The sequence below is a fragment of the Carcharodon carcharias genome, chromosome 20, assembly GCF_017639515.1.
Source record: "Carcharodon carcharias isolate sCarCar2 chromosome 20, sCarCar2.pri, whole genome shotgun sequence".
Classification (NCBI taxonomy): Eukaryota; Metazoa; Chordata; class Chondrichthyes; order Lamniformes; family Lamnidae; genus Carcharodon; species Carcharodon carcharias.
This window is the reverse complement of record NC_054486.1, coordinates 105,255,371-105,278,058: the sequence shown is the minus strand read 5'-3', so window position 1 is coordinate 105,278,058 and position 22,688 is coordinate 105,255,371. Positions and strand designations below refer to the sequence as shown.

General features: G+C 46.8%; 1 protein-coding gene across 6 annotated transcripts in view; it reads right to left on the bottom strand.

The window, feature by feature from the left end:
- Window positions 1-22,688, bottom strand: part of tdp1 (tyrosyl-DNA phosphodiesterase 1) — a 127,604-nt gene that overhangs the window by 70,855 nt on the left and 34,061 nt on the right. For all 6 annotated transcript variants that reach the window (XM_041213849.1, XM_041213850.1, XM_041213845.1 and 3 more), the window contains exons 8-12: window positions 14,961-15,131; window positions 10,637-10,715; window positions 6,334-6,519; window positions 3,908-3,956; window positions 3,480-3,546 (exon numbers count right to left, since the gene is read on the bottom strand). In XM_041213849.1, coding sequence (XP_041069783.1) covers window positions 3,480-3,546; window positions 3,908-3,956; window positions 6,334-6,519; window positions 10,637-10,715; window positions 14,961-15,131 — 552 coding nt within the window. The remainder of the gene's footprint in view (window positions 1-3,479; window positions 3,547-3,907; window positions 3,957-6,333; window positions 6,520-10,636; window positions 10,716-14,960; window positions 15,132-22,688) is intronic.

Below are 22,688 nucleotides of genomic sequence, written 5' to 3'. Positions count from 1 at the left end.
TGCTGGCTTTCAAGAACCTAGCCAATCAGCCCCACTCCCCCAAAACCCTGCCATTTTTATCCTTTCCAAATAATTATCCAAGTTCCTTCTGAAAATTACTAATGAATCTGCTTCCGCCACCCTTCCAGTCAGTGCACCCAGATCACAACAGCTCACTGTGTAAATAAATGTCTCCCATCTCCCCTCTGGTCCTTTCGACGATTATCTTAAATCTGTGCAACCGAGTTACCCACCCTACGGCCAGTGGAAACAGTTTCTCCCTTTCTACTTAATCAAAACCCCTCATCGTTTAAACTTCTCTCTATTAAATCGCCCGTTAACGATCTCAACTCCAATCCAAACTTCTCTAGCCTCTCCACAGAGCTGAAGTCTCACGTCTGTGGAGAAATAAATCAGTGACTAAACAAAAAAAAAAATTTTGTAACCACCAGCATAATAATTTGCATTTATATGGTGTCGTTAAGTATAGAAAACATCAATACAGATTGGACACTAAAAAGCTAAACAGGAATAAAGAAATGACTGCTCAGCTGTGCTCAACACGATGATGGGCTTGATAGAGTAAATAGGGAGACACTGTTTCCACTAGCAAGGGGCTCGGATAACCAGAGGGCACAGATTTACGAAAATTGGCAAAACAGCCAGCAGGAAGACGTGGGAAAAACATGGACTGAGTTGTTGCGACCAGGAAGGCGTTGAGGGAAAGGGAGATGGGAAGCAGGTTCAAAAGTGATTTTCAAAAGGGGACTGGATATATACCCGAAAAGGAACATTTTGCAGGGCAAAGCAGAAAGAGCGAGGGAATGGAGTTAACTGGATAACTATCAAAGAGCTGGCACAGGTACCATGGTCTGAACGGCCTCCTTCATTGCTGTATGATTCCAGGAGCTGTGGAGCATGACAAAATCAAAAAATACCCGGAAAAACTCAGCAGGTCTGGCAGCATCTGCGGAGAGGAGCACAGTTAACGTTTCGAGTCCGAATGACCCTTCAACAGAACTAAGTAAAAATAGAAGAGAGGTGAAATATAAGCTGGTTTAAGTGGGGGGGGGGGGGGAGTGTGTGTGGTGGTGATGGGACAGGTAGAGCTGGACGGAGGGCCAGTGATAGGTGGAGATAGCCAAAAGATGTCATAGACAAAAGGACAAAGAGGTGCTGAAGGTGATAATTAAGGGTAGAAAGAAGGACAAGCAAGTTACAGATAGCCCAAGTGGGGGTGGGGTGGGGTGGGGTGAAGGAATCGAAAAAGGCTAACAGGTAGAGATAAAATATCGCTGTGGAGCATGAGTTCAGGAAATTGAAAGTTTGGTTTTGACAATAACAAGGTGCATGTCTTGTTTTCTGATTTCGTATTGGTAAAGTTTCTGGTAAATTTGGAATGTAAGACTATAAGAACATAAGAGACAGGAGTAGGAGCAGTGAATTCGCCCCCACCCCCCCCTCCACCCAATCCAGCTCGAGCCCGCTCCACCAGTCAATACAGTCATTGCTGATCCAGTCTGAAGTTATGGGTGATTCGTCATTTCTGTCGCACACTGTGTTTATTTGTCAGAATGCTTTGGAAATGTTAGGTGGATTTACTTAGAAGGATTAATTATTCAAAAGCAGTTATGTTAAATGTTGGGAAGAGACGCAGAATGCATGTTGCTAATATCACAGAAAGCCCTTCAATTCTCAAAGATAAAAGCGGGAAATGTATCCACTGGAAGGCCGAGTTTCCATGACAACCAAGAAGCAACCAATTTCATGGTAACACAATGATTGAGGGCCCATTGGTGATTGAGGGCTGCTGATTAGCTGATTTTTTGGTTGGGTTTAGTCACACACATCAGCTGTTGTTTCAGAAAATTTGACCCATCATTACTTGCACTCCATGCCTGGTGCCTTGCTACCTTGTACTACAATTATGAAGTCTATAAGATTATTAAATTTTGGGACTATATCCTTAAATTTAGGGTAAATGAAGAGGTCATGTGACCTGTGCCGAAGCCTGCCTGACACTAAGTCTGGATAGTGTGATTGTTAGAGATCAAAGGAAGGCTTATATTGTTTCACTGAGGAGATGGTGCAAGGTATTTATACTTGGAGACAGTGGCAGCAGTCGCTGAGTTTATTTTGAGTAGACTCTGAGGCTTCCAAAGTCCCAGAAGGGTGTTGTAGGTACTGGGTTGCATCTCCCAAAGTCCCAGAAAGGTTTGTAGGTATTAGGTTATAAACAGTTGTGCTGTAAACTGTCCATTTACTTCTGGATTAAAGGGAGTTGAGATCAAGGATAGCTAGTTAGCATTTCTACCTGGATGCAAGATTAATGTGTTTCATGTTGCGATGGAGGAGAGGGCAGAGGGAGCCATTTTTGAGATCAGGTTACAGGCTTCCCTACAATCAATGAATGTCACAGACAGACAGCAGTTCTATGTGGTCACCAAAGAGAAGCAGCTGCTTGGCTTTGCGAGCTACCACATCCAGGTGCAGGAGGGAGATGGTCTCTAGCTGAAGAGACGCATCCTGCAGCCTTCTAAGGATTCTTGGTATTTGGAAGGAGAATCATCGGAACAGACTTTACTGCTGCTGGTGGATTTAAGAAACTCTCCAAAAACTGTGGAAAGCACCTGGAGACAGTAACTTGAAGTTATTACTCGACGGAACGAGGATATGGAAACCTGATGGAGGCCACGAGTAACTCTGGACTGCTTACCATAACGACTGCAATTCTGTCAGGAGTGCAATGTGTGATATGCATAAAAGGGGAACGTTTCTCTCTGTAGTTTAATGTACAAGTTGCCTACAAAATGAAAATAGTTTTCAGTCAACAGTGTTTTTAGTAATTTGTTACAGTAAAAGTTTTAAATCATTAAGTCTTCTTATGTCATTCTTTCAGCTCGTAATTGGAAGTTAAATCTCTTTTTAAAAGTTATCCACGAGGTTTGTAACATTCGCCACAGTTAGTTTTGCTGTCGTCACATGCTGTCTGTGGTCCTCACAAACACACTGTGCTTCTGTCAGCCATGGCACCAGTGGGTAGCATTCTTACTTCTGAGACAGAAGGTCATGGTTTGCATCCCACTCCAGAGACTTGAGCACAAAACTTAGGTCAGTATTCTCAGCGCAACACTGTTGGAGATGCCATTGAAACATTAAAACAATGCCCTGTCTGCCCTTTCAGGTGGATGTAAAAGATTCCATGGTGTGCTGTTTAAACAGACTCTGAAGGCTGCTATTTAAATAGACTCTGTAGGCTGTTTGCTGTAGTGTACGGTTCAAATAGATTCCATTTTTTATTTAAACAGACTTTGTTTGCTGTGAAGTAGACTGTTTGCTGCAAGTCCTATTGCAAATCCCTCCCTGGCCTCCACTTCATTGGCTGACACAGTAGCATCAATAACTTAAAGTAAGATGCTCATGGGTCACAGATGCCCAACAGTTCTGCCAGTGCCATAACCCACAAGGTTAAATTTTGGATAAGGTTGATTGTAACTTACCAGAAGAATGAGGACAGCCAAGGTTGTTTCTGCGCTGTAACAATGGCGTATGGTAGTGAGCCTCCAGCTAATGAAGGAAAGAGAGTCTATTAGAAGTGATGCTCTTTCATGGGGGTCAAAGAATTAGGGGATATTGTTTTACAATTTGCCTTGAAATATCTTTAAGATATTTTTTAAGCCCTGGCAGCACTTCTACATACAAAAATAACTACATTTACAATTCAACCGATATATTATTGCTCTGGTCAATAACAAGAATTGGCATTTATTTAGCACTTCTAGTGCAGTAAAAATGCTCCAAGGCACTTCACAGAATGATTTGCAAACATAATTTGACACCATGCCACATAGGGAGATATTAAGCAAATACGCACGCACACACACACATACACACACCCCCCCACCCCCAGGAGAATTTAGAAACCTACCCGGGTATCCTTCTAAACTTGTTCTGACGTTCTCAACAGTCGGATAAACCTATTCAAAGAGGTGATGATTGATAAAAAATTAGATTTACCTGTTTCATTTTATGTGCTTTAGTTAAATTTAAACACAACCGTTAATAATGACCTGCTGGCCAATGGTAGAATGGGAGACGATGGTCAGGGAAAGGTTCTATATATGTGCTTGATAGCAGCAATTTAAGAGGGCCTTTACCTCTCAGTCCTGCTGCAAGGGTCTATCTGTTACATTAACACTGCTGAATGGTCCATTCAGTGGCATTGCCACATTCAGACTCACCACTGATAAGATTCTTATAAACATAGTTAAATCATACTTTTATTACTGTAAACAGAATGAAACCTCCACAAATGTAGCCAAACACCAAACAGTGAGACACCTGCGGCCTGCTCGTGGATCATGGCCTTGGCTGACAGTTACAAGGCTCTCCTTAAACTCTAAACACAACTGGACAATAGGCCGGGAGCCAACATTGACCAATAAGTGACGAATCATTGGACCTGGTGCAAGTTAAGGGACAGGCAGTGGAGTTTTGGATGAACTCAAGTTTATGGAGGGTGGAAAATCAGAGGTCAAACATGAGTCAAGTCTGGAAGTAACAACAGCACGGCTGAAGGGTTTATCTGAACATAGGAAGCACAAGTAGGAGTAGACCATTCAGCCCCTTGAGCCTGCTCTGCCATTCAGTAAGGTTGTGGCTGATCTTCTGCACCAACTCCACTTATCCCTTGATTCCCTTAGTGCGCAATAATCGATCAATCTCCGAATATCATTAACTGAATATCCTCAGCCCTCTGGAGTAGAGAATTCCAAAGCTTCACAATCCTGGGTGAAGAGCTCCCTCCATATCTCAGTCCGAAATGGCCGACCTCTTAACCTGAGATTGTGATCCTCTAGTTCTAGACTCGCCAGGTGGTTGGTGGTGGGGGGGGGGACTTTGGGCATCTACCTTGTCAAACCTTCAAACAATTTTATATGTTTCAACAGGATCATCTCTCATTCTTCTAAACTCCAGCTAGAGATGGAGAATGGCGATGCTACAGAGGTTGGAGGTAGTTAATATTGGTGGGTGGAGAGGATATGGGGTCAGAAGCTCACAGATAAAAAGTAAGATTCCAAATGGTCTGATTCAGCCTGCAACTGTAGCCAATATAACAAGAAACAATTCAGCTTCTTTTACAAAACAGGGTCCATGTTATTGTACTTGTTTATAAGGAGTATAGAGTCACAGAGTTATACAGCACAAAAACAGGCCCTTCGGCCCATTGTGTCCGTACTGGCCATCAAGCACCTACCTATTCTAATCCCATTTTCCAGCACTTGGCCCATAGCCCTGTATGCTATGGTGTTTCAAGTGCTCATCTAAATGCTTCTTAAATGTTGTGAGATTCCTGCCTCTACCACCCCCCTCAGGCAGTGTGTTCCAGATTCCAACCACCCTCTGGATGAAAAAAAACTTTTCCTCAAATCCCCTCTAAACCTCCTGCCCCTTACCTTAAATCTATGCGTCCTGGTTACTGACACCTCCGCTAAGGGGAAAAGTTTATTTCTATCATCCCTATCTATGCCCCTCATAATTTTGAATACCTCTGTCAGGTCCCCCCTCAGCGTCTCTCTGCTCTAAGGAAAACAACCCCAGCCTATCCAGTCTCTCTTCATAGCTGAAACGTTCCGGCCCAGGTAACATCCTGGTGAATCTCCTCTGCACCCTCTCCAGTGCAATCACATCCTTCCTATAGTGTGACGGCCAGAACTGCTCACAGTGGCCTAACTGGTATGTGCATAAATTTTTGAAGATGGCTGAACAAGCTGAGAACTTTGATTAAAAAAAGACATATGGGGGTTTTTGATTTTTTAAATAGAGGACAAGAGTATAAAAGCAAAGAGGTTATGCTAAACCTTTATAAAATTCTGGTCAGGCCTGAACTGATGTACAATTCTGAGCCCCACACTTTAAGGAAGGATCTCAAGGCCTTGGAGGTTGTGCAGCAGAGATTTACCAGAAAGGTACCAGTTAATGGAGAGACTGGAAGTTTTTGGGATTGTTCTCCTTAGAGCAGAGAAGGTTAAGGAGAGTTTTGAAAGAGTAAAGTAAGGAGAAACTGTTTCCATTGTCAGAAAAGTTCATAACCAGAGAGATTAATTTGGCAGAAGAAGCAGAGGTGACATGAAGAAACATTTTCTTATGCACTGAGCTGTGATGATCTGGGCCACATGGCCTGAAAGGGTGGTGAAGGCAGACTTAATAGTAGCTTTCAAATGGGAATTGGATAAACACTTGAAGGAAACAGATTTACGCGGGATTGGGATTAATCAAATAACTCTAGAGCCAGCACAGGTTCGATGGGTGTAATGGCCTCCTGGTGCTGTATGATTCTATGGGTATACTCACCAAATGAAGAGGCACCTGCTGGCTGCTCAGGGACCTCTGGCTTTTGCCAAGTGCCGCAAGGCTCTCCTTAAATTCCGAGCACAGCCATTTTGTTTCGTCAGCTCCTAGAGAGCCGATGCTGGAAAACTGGCCAATAAGAGGCCACGATTCCTGATTCGCCACAGGTGACGCGCGGTCACTCAAGATCTATTGGGGGAGGGAAAACAAAACTGGATCAACACCTTAGGTATAAGCGACTAATCCATCAATCTCCGGTTTAAAATCCAGCGACAAGTGCCATTTGTGGAAGAGAGTCCCAAACTTCTAGCCCCCTCTGTGTGTTGAAGTGTCCCCTAATTTTACTCCTGGAAACCCTGGTTCTTTGTAGACAATGTTGCCTAGTCCTAGGCTTCCCAGACCATGGAACTAGTTTCCCTTTATCTAGCCCAGTAGTTTCCCTTAACATCTCAAAAACTTTGAACAAAGCACCTCTTCATCTTCTAAATTCCAGGGAACACACAGCCAGCTTGCGCGATCACTCCTTATAATTTAAACCTGGGAGCAAGAGTGCAAACAGGGCAGCAAAATGGGTCTGGATGAAGGCAGCTCTTCCAGCTCCTTGGAGCTCATCCATCAACGCAGCCCAATGGATGTCAAGGCCTTGGAGAAGGTACAATAGGAGATTTGCTAGAATGGTACCCAGGATGAGAGTCTTCAGTTATACAGAGAGACTGGAGAAGCTGGGGTCACTCTCCTGACAGCGGAGAAGGTAAAGGGGAGATTTAACCGAGGCCCTCAAAACCATCAAAACTCTTGATGGAACAGAATCATGGAAGTGTCACAGCGCAGAAGGAGCCCATTGTGCCTGCACCAGCTCCTCAAACCAGCTAATCACTTAGCGTCAATCTCCCGTGACCCTACACATTCTTCCTTTTCAGATTAAAAAGAAAGATAGGGAGAAACTCTTTAAAATGACAGAAGGGTTGTTCCCCAGAGGGTACATATTTAAGGTTTGACAAAGGAACCAGATGAGGAGGGGAAAATAAAAAATTGGACAGCGAGTTTTTATCTGGAACGCACATCCCCAATAGTAACTTTCCAAAAGGGAATTGGATAAACGGCGAGTTTAAAGGTGCCTTTGGCACTCTGTAAAACAGAAACTCGTCAGGTGGCAAAAGAGGAAAGTCCAACTTTTCACAAGCTCTGAATGGAGTGAGATTGATGGGTCGAGTAATCTCATTCTGCATTGCCCAAAATCCTTATTCTCCACAAGTCAAGCTATGATTCAGTTTGGAAATTGAGGAATGCTGGAAGGTAAATATGATCAGCCAGAGATTGGAGGGAGAGGGTGGGAGATGTGAGAGGCAAGGAAAACTAAGTCTGCCCTCAAAAGGATACTTCTAAAAGGTAACTCATTCACGGTACGTGGGATTGGCTGGCAAGGCTAGCACTTATTACCCATCCCCATTTGTCCTTGAGAAGATGGTGGTGGGTTGCCTTCTTGAACTGATGCAATCCTTTTGATGAAGGACTAAATTGTTCCAAAGAGCCTCGCAAACTGGATGAATGTAGCACTAATGAAGATGATCCACGCCTCTAGAGTAAGAGTAACATATCATGGTCGTCCATGGTCATCAACACCCTCTTAGGGCACGGTACTGGAAGAGAAAGAGAGAGAGAGAGAGCACGAGCGAGACGGAAAGAGGGGGCGTGCGAGATAAAAGCAAGAGTGACAGAGAGGGTGAGACCGAGAGAGAGTGGGTGAGACCGAGAGAGAGTGGGTGAGACCGAGAGAGAGTGGGTGAGACCGAGAGAGAGTGGGTGAGACCGAGAGAGAGCGAGACCGAGAGAGAGCGAGACCGAGAGAGAGCGAGACCGAGAGAGAGCGAGACCGAGAGAGAGCGAGACCGAGAGAGAGCGAGACCGAGAGAGAGCGAGACCGAGAGAGAGCGAGACCGAGAGAGAGCGAGACCGAGAGAGAGCGAGACCGAGAGAGAGCGAGACCGAGAGAGAGCGAGACCGAGAGAGAGCGAGACCGAGAGAGAGCGAGACCGAGAGAGAGCGAGACCGAGAGAGAGCGAGACCGAGAGACAGCGAGACCGAGAGACAGCGAGACCGAGAGACCGAGAGACAGCGAGACCGAGAGACAGCGAGACCGAGAGACAGCGAGACCGAGAGACAGCGAGACCGAGAGACAGCGAGACCGAGAGACAGCGAGACCGAGAGACAGCGAGACAGAGAGACAGCGAGACCGAGAGACAGCGAGACCGAGAGACAGCGAGACCGAGAGACAGCGAGACCGAGAGACAGCGAGACCGAGAGACAGCGAGACCGAGAGACAGCGAGACCGAGAGACAGCGAGACCGAGAGACAGCGAGACCGAGAGACAGCGAGACCGAGAGACAGCGAGACCGAGAGAGAGAACGAGCGAGAGAGAGAGAGAGAACGAGCGAGAGAGAGAGAGAGAACGAGCGAGAGAGAGAGAGAGAACGAGCGAGAGAGAGAGAGAGAACGAGCGAGAGAGAGAGAGAGAGAACGAGCGAGAGAAAGAGAGAGAACGAGCGAGAGAGAGAGAGAAAGAGCGAGAGAGAGAACGAGCGAGAGAGAGAACGAGCAAGAGAGAGAACGAGCGAGAGAGAGAGAGAGAAAACGAGCGAGAGAGAGAGAGAGAAAACGAGCGAGAGAGAGAGAACGAGCGAGAGAGAGAGAGAGAACGAGCGAGGGAGAGAGAGAGAACGAGCGAGGGAGAGAGAGAGAACGAGCGAGGGAGAGAGAGAGAACGAGCGAGGGAGAGAGAGAGAACGAGCGAGGGAGAGAGAGAGAACGAGCGAGAGAGAGAGAGAGAACGAGCGAGAGAGAGAGAGAGAACGAGCGAGAGAGAGAGAGAGAACGAGCGAGGGAGAGAGAGAACGAGCGAGAGAGAGAGAGAAAGAGCGAGAGAGAGAACGAGCGAGAGAGAGAACGAGCAAGAGAGAGAACGAGCGAGAGAGAGAGAGAGAGAAAACGAGCGAGAGAGAGAGAGAGAAAACGAGCGAGAGAGAGAGAACGAGCGAGAGAGAGAGAGAGAACGAGCGAGAGAGAGAGAGAACGAGCGAGAGAGAGAGAGAGAACGAGCGAGAGAGAGAGAACGAGCGAGAGAGAGAGAGAGAACGAGCGAGAGAGAGAGAACGAGCGAGAGAGAGAGAGAGAACGAGCGAGAGAGAGAGAGAACGAGCGAGAGAGAGAGAGAGAGAACGAGCGAGAGAGAGAGAGAACGAGCGAGAGAGAGAGAGAGAACGAGCGAGAGAGAGAGAGAGAACGAGCGAGAGAGAGAGAGAGAACGAGCGAGAGAGAGAGAGAGAACGAGCGAGAGAGAGAGAGAGAACGAGCGAGAGAGAGAGAGAGAACGAGCGAGAGAGAGAGAGAGAACGAGCGAGAGAGAGAGAGAGAACGAGCGAGAGAGAGAGAGAGAACGAGCGAGAGAGAGAGAACGAGCGAGAGAGAGAGAGAACGAGCGAGAGAGAGAACGAGCGAGAGAGAGAGAGAGAACGAGCGAGAGAGAGAGAGAGAGAACGAGCGAGAGAGAGAGAGAGAGAACGAGCGAGAGAGAGAGAGAGAGAACGAGCGAGAGAGAGAGAGAGAACGAGCGAGAGAGAGAGAGAATGAGCGAGGCCGAGAGGGAGGGAGGCCAAGAGGGGGGGAGGCCGAGAGGGAGGGGGGGAGGCCGAGAGGGAGGTGGGGAGGCCGAGAGGGAGGGGGGGAGGCCGAGAGGGAGGGGGGGAGGCCGAGAGGGAGGGGGGGAGGCCGAGAGGGAGGGGGGGAGGCCGAGAGGGAGGGGGGGAGGCAGAGAGGGAGGGAGGCCGACCGAGAGAGAGAGAGAGAGAGAGAGACACACAGACAGACAAACAGAGACAGAGAAAGAGAGAGACAGAAAGAGAGAGACAGAGACAGAGGAAGAGAAAGAGAGAGAAACAGAGAGAGCTGATAGGGAGAGAGTTCCAGGGCTTTGAACCATAGAGAGCAACAGAACATTTCTTGCTGCTGTCAAACAGTGGAACAGCACTTATCTGGAAAGTTGCATTAATGGACTCTAAGTGTTATGTTAGCACTGGGCTGACGTGTTTGTGCCCATGTTATAAACATTTAAGATTCAACAGTGTAGTAATTAATTATGAAATATAATTACTTGTTTAAAACGTCATGGCAAACCTCTGCCACCTTTAATTCTATTGATCTCACAGATGCTCAAGGTTTTAATATGCATCATTATACTAATTAACAAAGATATTTTCTACTAGGGATAGTTCCCTTTAATTTGCATGAAGGCAAAGTCAGATTTACATACCCTTCCAAGTTTCAAGTGACCCCATTTTTGCTTTTCGTTTCCTTGGTGACGGCCGGGAGTGGAGCCAATGAGATAAACTCTGCCGAGAGAATGATTTAAAAAAAGTAATTAAATATGAAATGTTTTTAACCTAACATCAATGGAAAGATAAAGGACTTGCATTTATGTGGCACCTTTCCTATACCTCAGGGCATCCCAAAAGCTTTATGGCCAATGAAATACTTCCTGAAGCATAGTCATTGTTGCACTGTAGGGGAACGCAAAGCAAGATCCCACAAACAGCAATGCGGTAATGGCTAGATTATCTGCTTCGGTGATGTTGGTTGAGGGATAAATATTGGCCAGGACATTGAGGAGAACCCCCCTGCTCTTATCCAAAACAGTGCCACAGGGTCTTTCACCTGCACCTGACAGGACAGACAAGGCTTGAGTTTTATATTTCATTCAAAAGATGGCACCTCAGACAGCAAGGGAATTAGCCCCCATGTACAGGCCAACACTTATTCCCTCAATAAACTGATAATTGGATCCCAAGCCAAACGGTGAAGAAAGAAACTAGATGCAAATTATTTTCTTGATAGTTTATTTGTTTATTTACAGGATGCAACATTACCAATGTCAACCCCCTGTTTATGAACTCAGTGTCCTGGCAGTCCCTTTTTATATGAGCTCAATATACTTAATCAATCAATAGCCTCCACCTGTTTATCTTTAACCTTAACAATACAATTAGCATAACACTAATGTCAACCTCGCTAAAAACAGATTATCTGGCCATTATCACATTGTTATTTGCGGGAGTTAGCTGTGCGCAAACTGGCTGCCATGTTTCTAACATTCAAACAATGGATACACTTACAAAAGTACTTCACTGGACTTTGGGATGCCCCAGGGATGTGTAAAGTCCTGTATAGGAACCAACTGAAGGTTTCTGGGGGTGGTAGTCTCTGACAGAAACAAGTGCTTGATAACTGGATCCAAGTTAGTTGGTGAAGTTAAAACTAAGACACAGCTGCTTTCTTTGCTGGAGAGAGTTTATTGGCTTAGCTCACAGTCAACATTACCCCAACACCCAGTGTCCCAGCTATCCCCACTTATAATCTTTTGAGTATATCTAATGAACTGAAAGGTGGTGAATCAACAAATTAAATTAATCAATTTAAGGGACCAGGCTCTTAAGGGGGCACTGTAACAAAAGGCAAAAATCTGAAAGGAAACTTAATAAACTAAATCAAAATGTTGTTGTGGGGGTCTTCAATGCACCCCAGCCCCCGGGGTGCCCACTGGTCACAGGAGGCTTTCAGCATGCCGGTGAACACCACACACTCCCTCTCCAAGCACACCCGGCCTGCCAACATAGCAGTAGAAGAGGGGCAGACAGTCAGGTCACCAGTGTACAAATACCCATCACCTGTTTAATAACCTGATCGCCATTAAACCTTAAAAATGTGATTAATAAGACATCGACACTCCTTTCACTTTGGTTCTGCAGTACACTGTAGGCGTTCTCTGCTTTATAGCAAATACCAGGAAAACACACTTACCATAAAATAACGCAAAGCGGAAACCCAAATAAACAGAGCCACAAAAATGAACAGTGATGATGAGAATTCATGCCAGAGCCACTGAATCCCCTGAGACACAAGCACCCAGTGCTGAGGTAGTGCAGGACAGGGACGGGGGAGGAGTCTGTGAACTCAATTGTCTACATAATCATCATATTTTTCTTCAACCCAAGCAATAGTCACCTGGCTTCAACATTTTAGGAGCATTTTAGGAACATTAGATCAGGAGAAGGCCATTCAGCTTCTTTGACCCTGTTAGCTGATGCCTGATCTGTATCTTAACTCTAACTACCCTCAGTTTTCTATATTGAATGGAATACAAGCTTAGTCTCCTCACCTGTCCTCAAAGCTCTTATCATTCCTGGGTGAGTTGCACAGTACCCGCCCCACGGCCGATATATCTTTGTCGAGGTGCAAAAGATAGTACTAACTTTAAAATTATACTAGGCTACTCAAATGCTTTTGTCATGCTAGCTTACAGGAATCTCAGACAGACATATTCATTGTTGATTACAAACACCTACGCAAATGCATTTTGTTTTTTTTACGTATGAGAACAGGAGAGATGATGATGTTAAAAGGGATATATAACTTGCAAGAAACATTGTGACATTGTGAAGGATCAATAAGACACAGGCTGTACTCTCCACTAAAGAGCCAAGCCAGACCCTCTGTCATACCTACGACAATCTGATCTCACTGCATCTGTATGAAACATATCAAATTGTCTGTGACTGTGGGAACATTAAAAAAAAAATGTGACCAATCCTGTGACTGTGGGAACATTAAAAAAAAAATGTGTAAAAAAACACTCATGCAAATATCCCTTTCAGTTCTCTTAAAAGTGCTGACCCCGCTGTGTCAGCAAACACAGCAGCCAATTCGTGCACAGCAAGATCCCACAACAGCAAATGAGATGCTGTTGAACTGGCTTTAGATGTTGGCCAAAGAATGAATGTTGGCCCAAGACATCAGGGAAAACTCTACCCCCACCCCCCCCCCCCCCCCCCCCCCCCACCCCCACCACCCCCAACCCACCCCCCCACCCCCCCTCCTCCTCTTCCTCCTCAGTGTTTTGCCATAGAATATTTTCCATCCGCCTGGGAGGGCAGACAGAGCCTCAGTTTAACGTCTTATCCAAAAGATGGCACGGTGACAGTGCAACACTCCCTCAGTGCTGATGCTGAAAAGTGACAGATTGGATTCAATGATAAAATTTACAGCATGAGCCGTGAGCCTATGACTGGATGATCCAAAATCCATCTCTCTTCTGCAGTGCACTTCATCCTCAGAAGAAGGAAGATAGGATTCCTGGCACAGGGCTCCAGATTCCACATCAGGAATGATTCCAGAAAGTTTTAATCCTGACTGCCAATATTCTATTCGGGAAAGCCAATTGGTGAAGGATAGTACTAGAGTCTTACATTTGTTTGCAGGGTGAAGCGTTAGAAGCATATACCTCCTAACTCAACTTCGCACAGTCTCATTAACTGTCACTTTATATGTGTTCAACTGAAACTCTAATTAATACCCACCGAATGCATATAACTAAGCACAATTAATATACAATTAACAACCAAATCATGTAAATCCAAGCAAAGTGTCCCCATTCCCAAATCCTCTTGTCACTTCCTGACTCTGATCTACAAGAAGACTTTTTTTAATGAACTATTTCAACAAAGATCAACTTGCAATCTCGTTTGGAATTTTTTATTTGTATTTGTCTCCCCAACTGACTCCCCAAAGCCTGTCCACCATCTATAAGACTCAAGTCAGGAGTGTGATGGGATATTCTCCACTTGCCTGGATGAGTGCAGCTCCAACAACACTCAAGAAGCTTGACACCATCCAGAACAAAGCAGCCCACTTGATTGGCACCACACCCACAAACATTCACTCCCTCCAACACTGACGCACAGTAGCAGCAGTGTGTACCATCTACAAGGTGCACTGCAGCAACTCACCAAGACTCCTTAAGCAATACCTCCTAAACCCACGACCACTACCATCTAGAAGGACAAGGGCAGCAGGTAGATGGGAACACCACCACCTGGAAGTTCCCCTCCAAGCCACTCACCATCCTGACTTGGAAATATATCACCGTTCCTTCACTGTCGCTGGGTCAAAATCCTGGAACTCCCTGCCTAACAGCACTGTGGGTGTACCTACACCACAGGGACTGCAGCGGTTCAAGAAGGCAGCTCACCACCACCTTCTCAAGGGCAATTAGGGGTGGACAGTAAATGCTGGCCCGGCCAGCGAAGCCCACATCCCCTGAAAGAATCAAAAAAGAACCTAATTTTTTGCCTCCATCTTATTTCAAGCAGCCACTGGTGACATTTGGCAATTGTCAACCATGCATCCATTGTTACACCCAATTGCCTTAACTCTCAGGAAAAAACACTGTCCTAATAGTCAGAAGGGTCCAGCGCTGTAACCTACTGCCTGGGTGTTTCGAGGACGTACAGTCATTGACGGGGTCCATATTACAACGAGCCTACAGCACAGAAAGAGGCCATTCAGCCCAACTGCTCTGTGCTGGCATTTCAGCTCCACTCGGGCCTCCTCCCTCTCCGCTTCATCTCACCCTATTTGCTTAACCTTCTACTCCTTTCTCACGAGTTTATCCAGCTTCTGCCCAAGTTACATCTACACTATTCACCTCAATTAACTCTCTGCGGCAGCGAGTTCCACGTTCTGATCCCTCGCGGGTTAAAGTTCAGTTGGATCGCGACATTCAGAACAAAACGGACGATTACCTGGTTTCCGATAAATCATGCTGCTTTACGTGAGCGATCCATTCACCAAGTCCAGCCGATCGGTAAGATGTTAGGTAATCAATCAAGTCACGTTTGAAGTTAGTCATGGATTCACCCGCTGATTCGGAACTCCCTTCCGGTAGCCGTGGATACAGAGGGCTCAGCCATATCCTAGCAACAACCAGGAAGGAAAATGTTTTTACTTGCATTTTTATAGCACCTTTCACTCAGGGCTTCCTGAAGCGCTTTCGGGCCAAGGACGCATTGTGAAGTATCGTCACTGTTGGGAAACATCATAGCCAAAATGTGCACAGCAAGCTCCCACAAACGCCAATGCGATAATAATCACATCACCTGCTTTTTACTGGTGTTTCTTGAGGAACAAATGTGGCCCAGGGCACAAGGGGAGAACTCGGCTGCTGTTCTTCATTGAAGTAGTTGCTGGGGGATATTGTACATCAAACCAAGAGAGCAGCAGCGAGGGGCCTCAGTTTAACATGCCACCTGAAAGTCAGGGTAAGACTTGCTGCATTGCCAAGCTTCACAGTTACAGGAAGGTGCGCGACTGGAGCCCTGGTTCGCGGTGGTGTAGGTGGGAGAAACAGCCTGACAGTCGTTTGACAACAAGGATTTTTTGGGGGGGGGGGGGGGGCAAGTAACCAGCCAGGGGTCCTGCCCAAAAGTAGTGAGAACGTCGGCTGGGAGCAGCGGCAACTACTGTGTTCCTCCTGCTGGGGTCCCCAAGCACTCAGCTGATAGACAAATAACCAGCAAGTCTCACTGTCTATACCTGATCACTTATTGTTGCTGTTTTACAGTTTTAACAGCCCCTGAGGCTGTTATATACATCGAGGCTACAGCATAGGTACAGGCCATTGGTCTCAACTCCCAGTTCATGCTCCACATGAGCCTCCTCCCACTCTAATTCATCTCACCCTATCAGCATAACCTTCTATTTCTCCCTCATGTACTTAGCTAGCTTCCCTTCAAAATGCATCTATACTATTAGCCTCGACTACTCATTGTGGTAGCGAGTTCCAACATTTTAACGAATCTCTGGGTGAAGAGGTTTCCTGAATTTCTTATTGAATTAGTCACTCTTTTATATTTACAGCCCATATTTGTGGACTCTATCACAGGTGAAAATATCTTCCCTATGTCGATCCTATTAACTAGTCTTTCTTGAAGACCTCTGTCAGGCTACCTCTCAGTTTCCTCTTCAAAATCCCCATCCCTGTTCAGATTTTTCTGACAGTTATGGTCTCTCCGTTCTGACAGGCTTTTCTCATGCCAGTTTGACTGAGAGAATTGGAAAGAAAAGAAACCAGTACAGCTCTGTCACACAAGATATTTGACTATATGTGCACCGTCACTCTAAGGTCACCCATTTCCACCTCCTTATCATCGCCTGACTTCGACTCTGCCTCAAGTTCATCGGCTGCTGGAACCCTCACTCACGCATTCGTTACCTCAAGACTGGACAATTCCAACCCACTCCTGGCTGGTCTCGCAACATTCTACCCTCCGTAAACTGAAGATTATCCAAAACTCTGCTGCCCAAGTCCTGTTCACCCTTCCCCTTTGCCCTCGCTGACCTGCATTGGCTCTAAGCAATGCCTCAATCTTAAAATTCTCATCCTTGCTTTCAAATCCCTCAACAGCCTTGCCCCTTCCTATTTCTGTCACCTCCCCCAGCCCTACAGCCCTCTGAGATACTCTGCGTCCTTCCAATTCTGGCCTCTTGTACACCTCAGGCTTTAATCGTTCCACAATTGGCTGTACCTTCAGCTGCCTCGCCTCTAAGCTCTGGAATTCCCTCTCTAAACTTCTCCAGCTTTCTTCCTGTCCCTCTCTCTTCCTTTAAGGTGTTCTTTAAAGCCTATCCCTTTGGCCAGCTTTTGGCCACCTGCCCTAATACCTCCCGTGTGACTCAATGTCAAATTTTGTTTGATAATGCACCTGTGAATTGCGTGGGACATTGGATTAAAGACGCTATGGAAATGCAAAGTGGCTGTGACTAACAGCAGAAATTATGCTTGCAGCCTGGTGTTGCAACAAAAGAGGTCTACTTTCCATTTGGTACTAATAGCTTACTTGGAGATCCATTTGAGCAACAGCACTGTAATGGAAATCCTACAGAAGCAGAGCCAAGAGGAAACATTCTGGCCATGTTATAAAAGGTAATCATTCGAGCTTTTATGTGCAAGCAAGTTTGAGAGGGCTTTCCAACCACTGAAACATGGTCCAATTACAGCAACGAATTTTCTCTGTTTTGAAAGTAATTAGGGTGCAATTGTTGGAATTAGCTGATGTCGTTAATTCAAAGTGACTAGTTCGGCAGACAGGAATACCTGTTGTTTGCGTTGACACAGTGAGTTCCGTCAGAGTTGGTAGTTAGGAAAGCTAATGGTCACAGGAAGGAGAATGCAATAGAAGGATACCTTACTGGGGTGTGAAGAATAGTGTGCTCTAGGTACTTGATAATACTTTGTAACATTGTAATGAAAAGAGACATGCTGTTGGTGCTTTTCATCCTACGTTCATCAGGACACACACAAGAATGCCAAATTTCAAAGGGAACATATACCGTGTTAGAAAAGAGTGTTGACTGGATGGCAAGTCGACTCTGACTGTCGATAGGTTGTCATGGAGAATGCACCAGGGAATTATTTTCCCCACATACTTCTGCTTTATTCAAAAAAAGGTGCAATGCCTGGACGTATTCCTTTTGCCTGTGAAGGACAGGCTCCTGTGTACGAATAGCTTCTAGCCATGAAAAGTACGGAAAGCTTCCAGCAAGCATAAGTGAACCATGTTGTGAACCTGACTAATAGCCTTAAATTGGTGGTCAGTGTAACTCTTAGCATACTTGCGATTGTACAGCAAGTGCTGTCCATTCGCGGATGGACATCTCGGGCAGAATTTCACGTCCCCGCGGGCAGGCGCACGCCCAATCTGATCGGGCGTAACATAGCCGCGACGACGTCGGGTGCTGCCACTGCGCGATGTCTCGGTCGGCAGGCACGAGCGGGTGCCAGAGCTGCACCCGCCACTAACTAAGAGGCCAATTAAGGGCTTAAAAAGCCGACCGATGCTGATTTTTCACTGCCCGTGCAATCTTGCACTCGTCACATGGGCAAAACGAGCAGGGGGCCCGCCGACATTTTCAAAAATCTCATCCCCGGGTGGGGTAAAAGGGCTGAGCAACATTGCCAGTGAGTGGTGAGGAACCTGGGACATAGTTTGCTGATGGTGACTTATTGATTCTTGGCAGCTTCATCTCTGTTCGGAGCTTCATTCTTAGCATTTCCTGGCTTCATTTCAGGTCTCCTTGCTGTTTCCAAGGCCCCCCCGCTCCCCCCCAAGAGGATTCAGACCGTGTGGACCCTTCCAGGTATCAGACAGCCGCCCGTTACCCTGGGAATGGGGATTGTGGTCTCTGCTGGTGGCACCTCCTTTGAGGAGGAAGAGAGAGGTAGAAGGGAGAGGAGTCTAGGTGTCCCAGTGCAGCTTCCAGGGGAGCGAACGGTAGAAGGAGAGGTGTAGGCACAAGGGGCACAGGGCCAGCAGGAAGTCCTAGGCGGATGGGGCCGCAGAAGACACCACTATCCTGCTGCCAGGGTTTACAGGCGGTGATGCAGCTCCCTCAATATGTTCAGGGTGCAATGCCAAAGGAGGCTCCGCCTCTCGAGGGAGACCATGATGTCCATTTGTAAGATGATTGGGCCTGAGATCAGCTCTGACTGTGTGGGTGGACACCCCGTGCCAGTGGCTCTGAAGGTCACAGTAGCCCTCAACTTCTATGCCTCTGGCTCTTTTGAGGGACAGTGTGGGATGTGCGGAGTCTCCCAATCAGCTGTCCAGCTGTCAAGCGGGTGACAGAAGCTCTGTTCAGGCGGGTACTGACCTTTATTCTTTACTGTACAGACAAGGCCAGCCAGGCTGGGTGAGCCAGAGGCTTCGCGGCCATTGCTGGCTTCCCCAGTGTCCAGGGTGCTATAGACTGTACACATGTGGCCATCAAGATGCCAGCAGGTGAGCCCGGTGCCTTCATCAACAGGAAGGGCTTCCACTCCATGAACGTGCAGATAGTGTGTGATCACAGGATGCAGATTCTACAAGTCTGTGCAAGGTACCCAGGCACCTCCCACGACGCCTACATTCTCAGACACTCCCAGGTGCCAGGGCTCTTCAGTGCTCCAGCCCAGCTGGATGGATGGCTGCTGGGTGACAAGGACTATCCATTGAAGAGCTGCCTCATGTCGCCTCTCCACCACCCAAGAACAGAGGCAGAGCAGCGTTACATTAGGAGTCATGACTCCACACAGATGGTGATAGACAGGACCATAGGTCTTCTCAAGATGTGCTTCCAATGCCTGGACCATTCAAGGGGTACACTACAATACCCCCCAGAGTGGGTGTCACTGATATGGCAACAGGCTGCACTGTCCACAATCTGGCACTGGCAAGGGGGGGCTCACTGGAGGAAGAGGATCTTGATGCAGCTGCAGAGGATGAATCCAGTGGTGAGCCAGGAGAGAGGGATGGTGAGGAGAAGGCTGAGGGCATGGAGGCAGGCCTCGGTAATCTCCAGGGAGGCAGGGGCACCAGGGACGCCTTGATCCAACGCTCCTTCAGCTAACCTACCAAAAATCAGCTTCAACCACATGCCAGGGGTGCCGCCTTCATCCCAGATGTCTGAAATGACCCTTTCATTTGAACCCGAAGTCCACTCAGTGCCTGTACAATAAAGTTTAGAGCCACTGACGTCCAGCATTACATAGTGGGGTGTCCTGCACTGAAAATTTAAAAAGGTGAAGCACACTCAGGCCATTAGGCACCATATCATGGCTGCTCACCAGCACTGTCACCTCCTCCCATGCCCTCTTGGTGAGGCGCAGTGGCCTCCCACTCCCATCACTGGGGACAAGAGTGTCCCTCCTGACAGCCACCTCCTCCAGCAGGCTGGTGAGGGGGGGGGTCAAGTGCCCACCCGGTCTGCCCTCTCACCAATTGTCTCCAGCCACACTCTACTCCATAACTTGAATGTTGAAGATGCAGAACAGACATCCTTCCATGGCAGCCTTCCAGGGGCTCCTTGGGCCATTTTTAAACCGGCCGCCATTGGACCCTTCCAGGCCAGTGACGGGCCGGGTTTCACTCTGGACAGGCCTTAAGTGGCCCACCAGTGTGAAATTGTAGTCAGGAGCCAATCGTGGGCGGCAGACTGTTTCCTGGCCACTCCCAGGCTCTCCCACCACTCCCGCCCAACAACCTCAAAATCCTGTCCTGAATGTTGGACATTATGTTCCGTGTCTGACTGCACTCCGTATGGGAGCGAATAGTTTCCTGGTACATTCACCATGGCAACGCCTGGACCAGAGAACGACTTGCCAACGAATCAGCACCTTTTCTCCAGCGTATAAATTGTTGCTCCCTTTGAAATTTGGCATTCTTGCATCTGTCCTGATGCGTGCAAGATGAAAAGCTTCGACAATGTCTCTTTCTTCAGCCATAGTAGAAAGAGCTGTTTTTATATAGCACCTTTCACGATGACAGCGCATCCCAAAATGCTATTAAGTACCTTTGAAGTGTAGTCACTGTGGCAATGTTGTAACTGATTTACACACAGAAGGCTCCCACAAACAGCAATGTGATAATGGCCAGATAACCTGTTTCTGGTGACTTTGATGAAGGATAAACACTGGACAGGATACCAGGGATAACTCTCGACTCTTCTACCAAAGGTCCCATAGCAATGTTTTATGTCTCATCTGAAAGACAGCATCTCTGACAGCGCAGCACTCCCTTGGTACTGCACTGGAGTGTCAGGTATAGACTCTTGGGCTGAATGGCCTGATTCTGTGCTATGAAACAGTTAGAAGTTGTTGTCAAACTTGAGCAGAAAACTTCAGAGCACTTTGACAGAAATGACTGGCAGTCTAATACCTCTCAAGCAGGGCAAGCTGATGCTGCTGGTGGGAGTAATGCAAGCGCATATTTTCATTATCTTGAATTCTCTGGGCTTCTGTTAAACACTTCTGTTTAATCATGTACTTAAATAAAATCTCGTCAAGACTCTCAGAAACGGACCCAAGTGCTCCACAAACGGTAAATCATGCCCACCTGAAAGAACAGAAGGCGTCTCATTCAACAACAGCAACTTGAATTTCTATTGCACCTTTAACATTTTAAAGCGTCCCAAGGTGCTTCACAGACACAAGAACAAACAAAACAACAACGGCTGAGTCACATAAGGAGATATTATGTCATGACCAAAAACTTGGTCAGAGGCAGGTTTTAAGAAACGTCTTAAATGAGATGGAGTGGGTGGGTGGGGGTTTGAGGGTGGTGGGGGGGTGGAGGTGGCAAGAGGGGAGAGAGAGAGAGAGAGTAGAGAGATGGAGAGGTTTAAAAAGAATATGGGGTCCAGCCAGCTGAAGGCACGGCTCCAATGGTGGAGCAATGAAAATTGGGCCTGCGCAAGAAGCCAGAATCAGAGGAGTGCAGAGATCATGGAGGGTTGCAGAGCTAGTTGAAGTTACAATGACAGGGATTGGGATATGAACATATGAATTAGGAGGAGTAGGAGGAGGCCACTCGGCCCCTCGAGCCTGCTCCACTATTCAATAAGAACACGGCTGATATGATTGTGATCTCAACCTCACATTCCTGCCTACCCCCGATAACCTTTCACCCCTTTGTTAGTCAAGAATCTATCTAGCTCTGCCTTAAAAATATTCAAAGACTCTGCTTCCACTGCCTCTTGAGGAAAAGAGTTCCAAAGAGTCACAACCCTTACAGAAAAACGTTCTCCTCATCTCTATCTTAAATGAGCAACTCCTTATTTTTAAACCCCTAGTTCTAGATTCTCCCAAGAGGAAACATTCTCTCCACGCCCACCCTCTCAAGATCCCTCAGGATCTTAAAGTTTTCAATTAAGTTGCCTCTTACTCTTCTAAATTCCAGTGGATACAAGCCTAACCTGTCCAATGTGTCCTCATAGGACAATCCACCCGTCCCTGGTATTAGTCTAGCGAACCTTCTCTGAACTGCTTCTAACGCATTTATATCTTTAAGTAAGGAGACCAGTACCGTACACAGTTCTCCAGATGTGGTCTCACCAATGCCCTGTACAACTGAAACACAACCTCCCTTCTTTTGTAATCAATTCCCCTCACAATAACTGATAACATTCTATTAGGTAGCCTGACTCCTGGGATTAGAAGCTGACCCATGGGCAAAGATTGCTCAGAAATGGGCCTCTGAGTCTCAACGGGATCACTCTCATTCTTCCAAACCTCAGAAGGCAGGACAGGCTAGACTGAGAGGATGTGTCCCCCAGCTGAGGAGTCTAGAACTGAAGTCATAGCCTCAGGATAAGGGATTGACCATTTAGGACTGAGAGGAGGAGAGATCTCATACGATTGTGATTTCTCATTCATTATATTCAAGGCCAAGATCAATAGCATTTAGTTCATTAATTAATCTTAGTGTAATCTAAGAAGTCCAAGGGGTCTGGGGATTAGGTGGGAAAGTGGAGGTGAGGTAGCAGATCAATATTGAATGTTACAGCAGGCCTGAGGGGTGAATGGCCTATACCTGCTTCTATTTTTTTTATGTTACCTGGATTTGTTTATAGTGTCTTTAACTGATCAACATTTCAACTGCAGTAATGTACAACAAGGATACACTTGAATTAATAGGTCCCTTATCTAACCTCAGGGC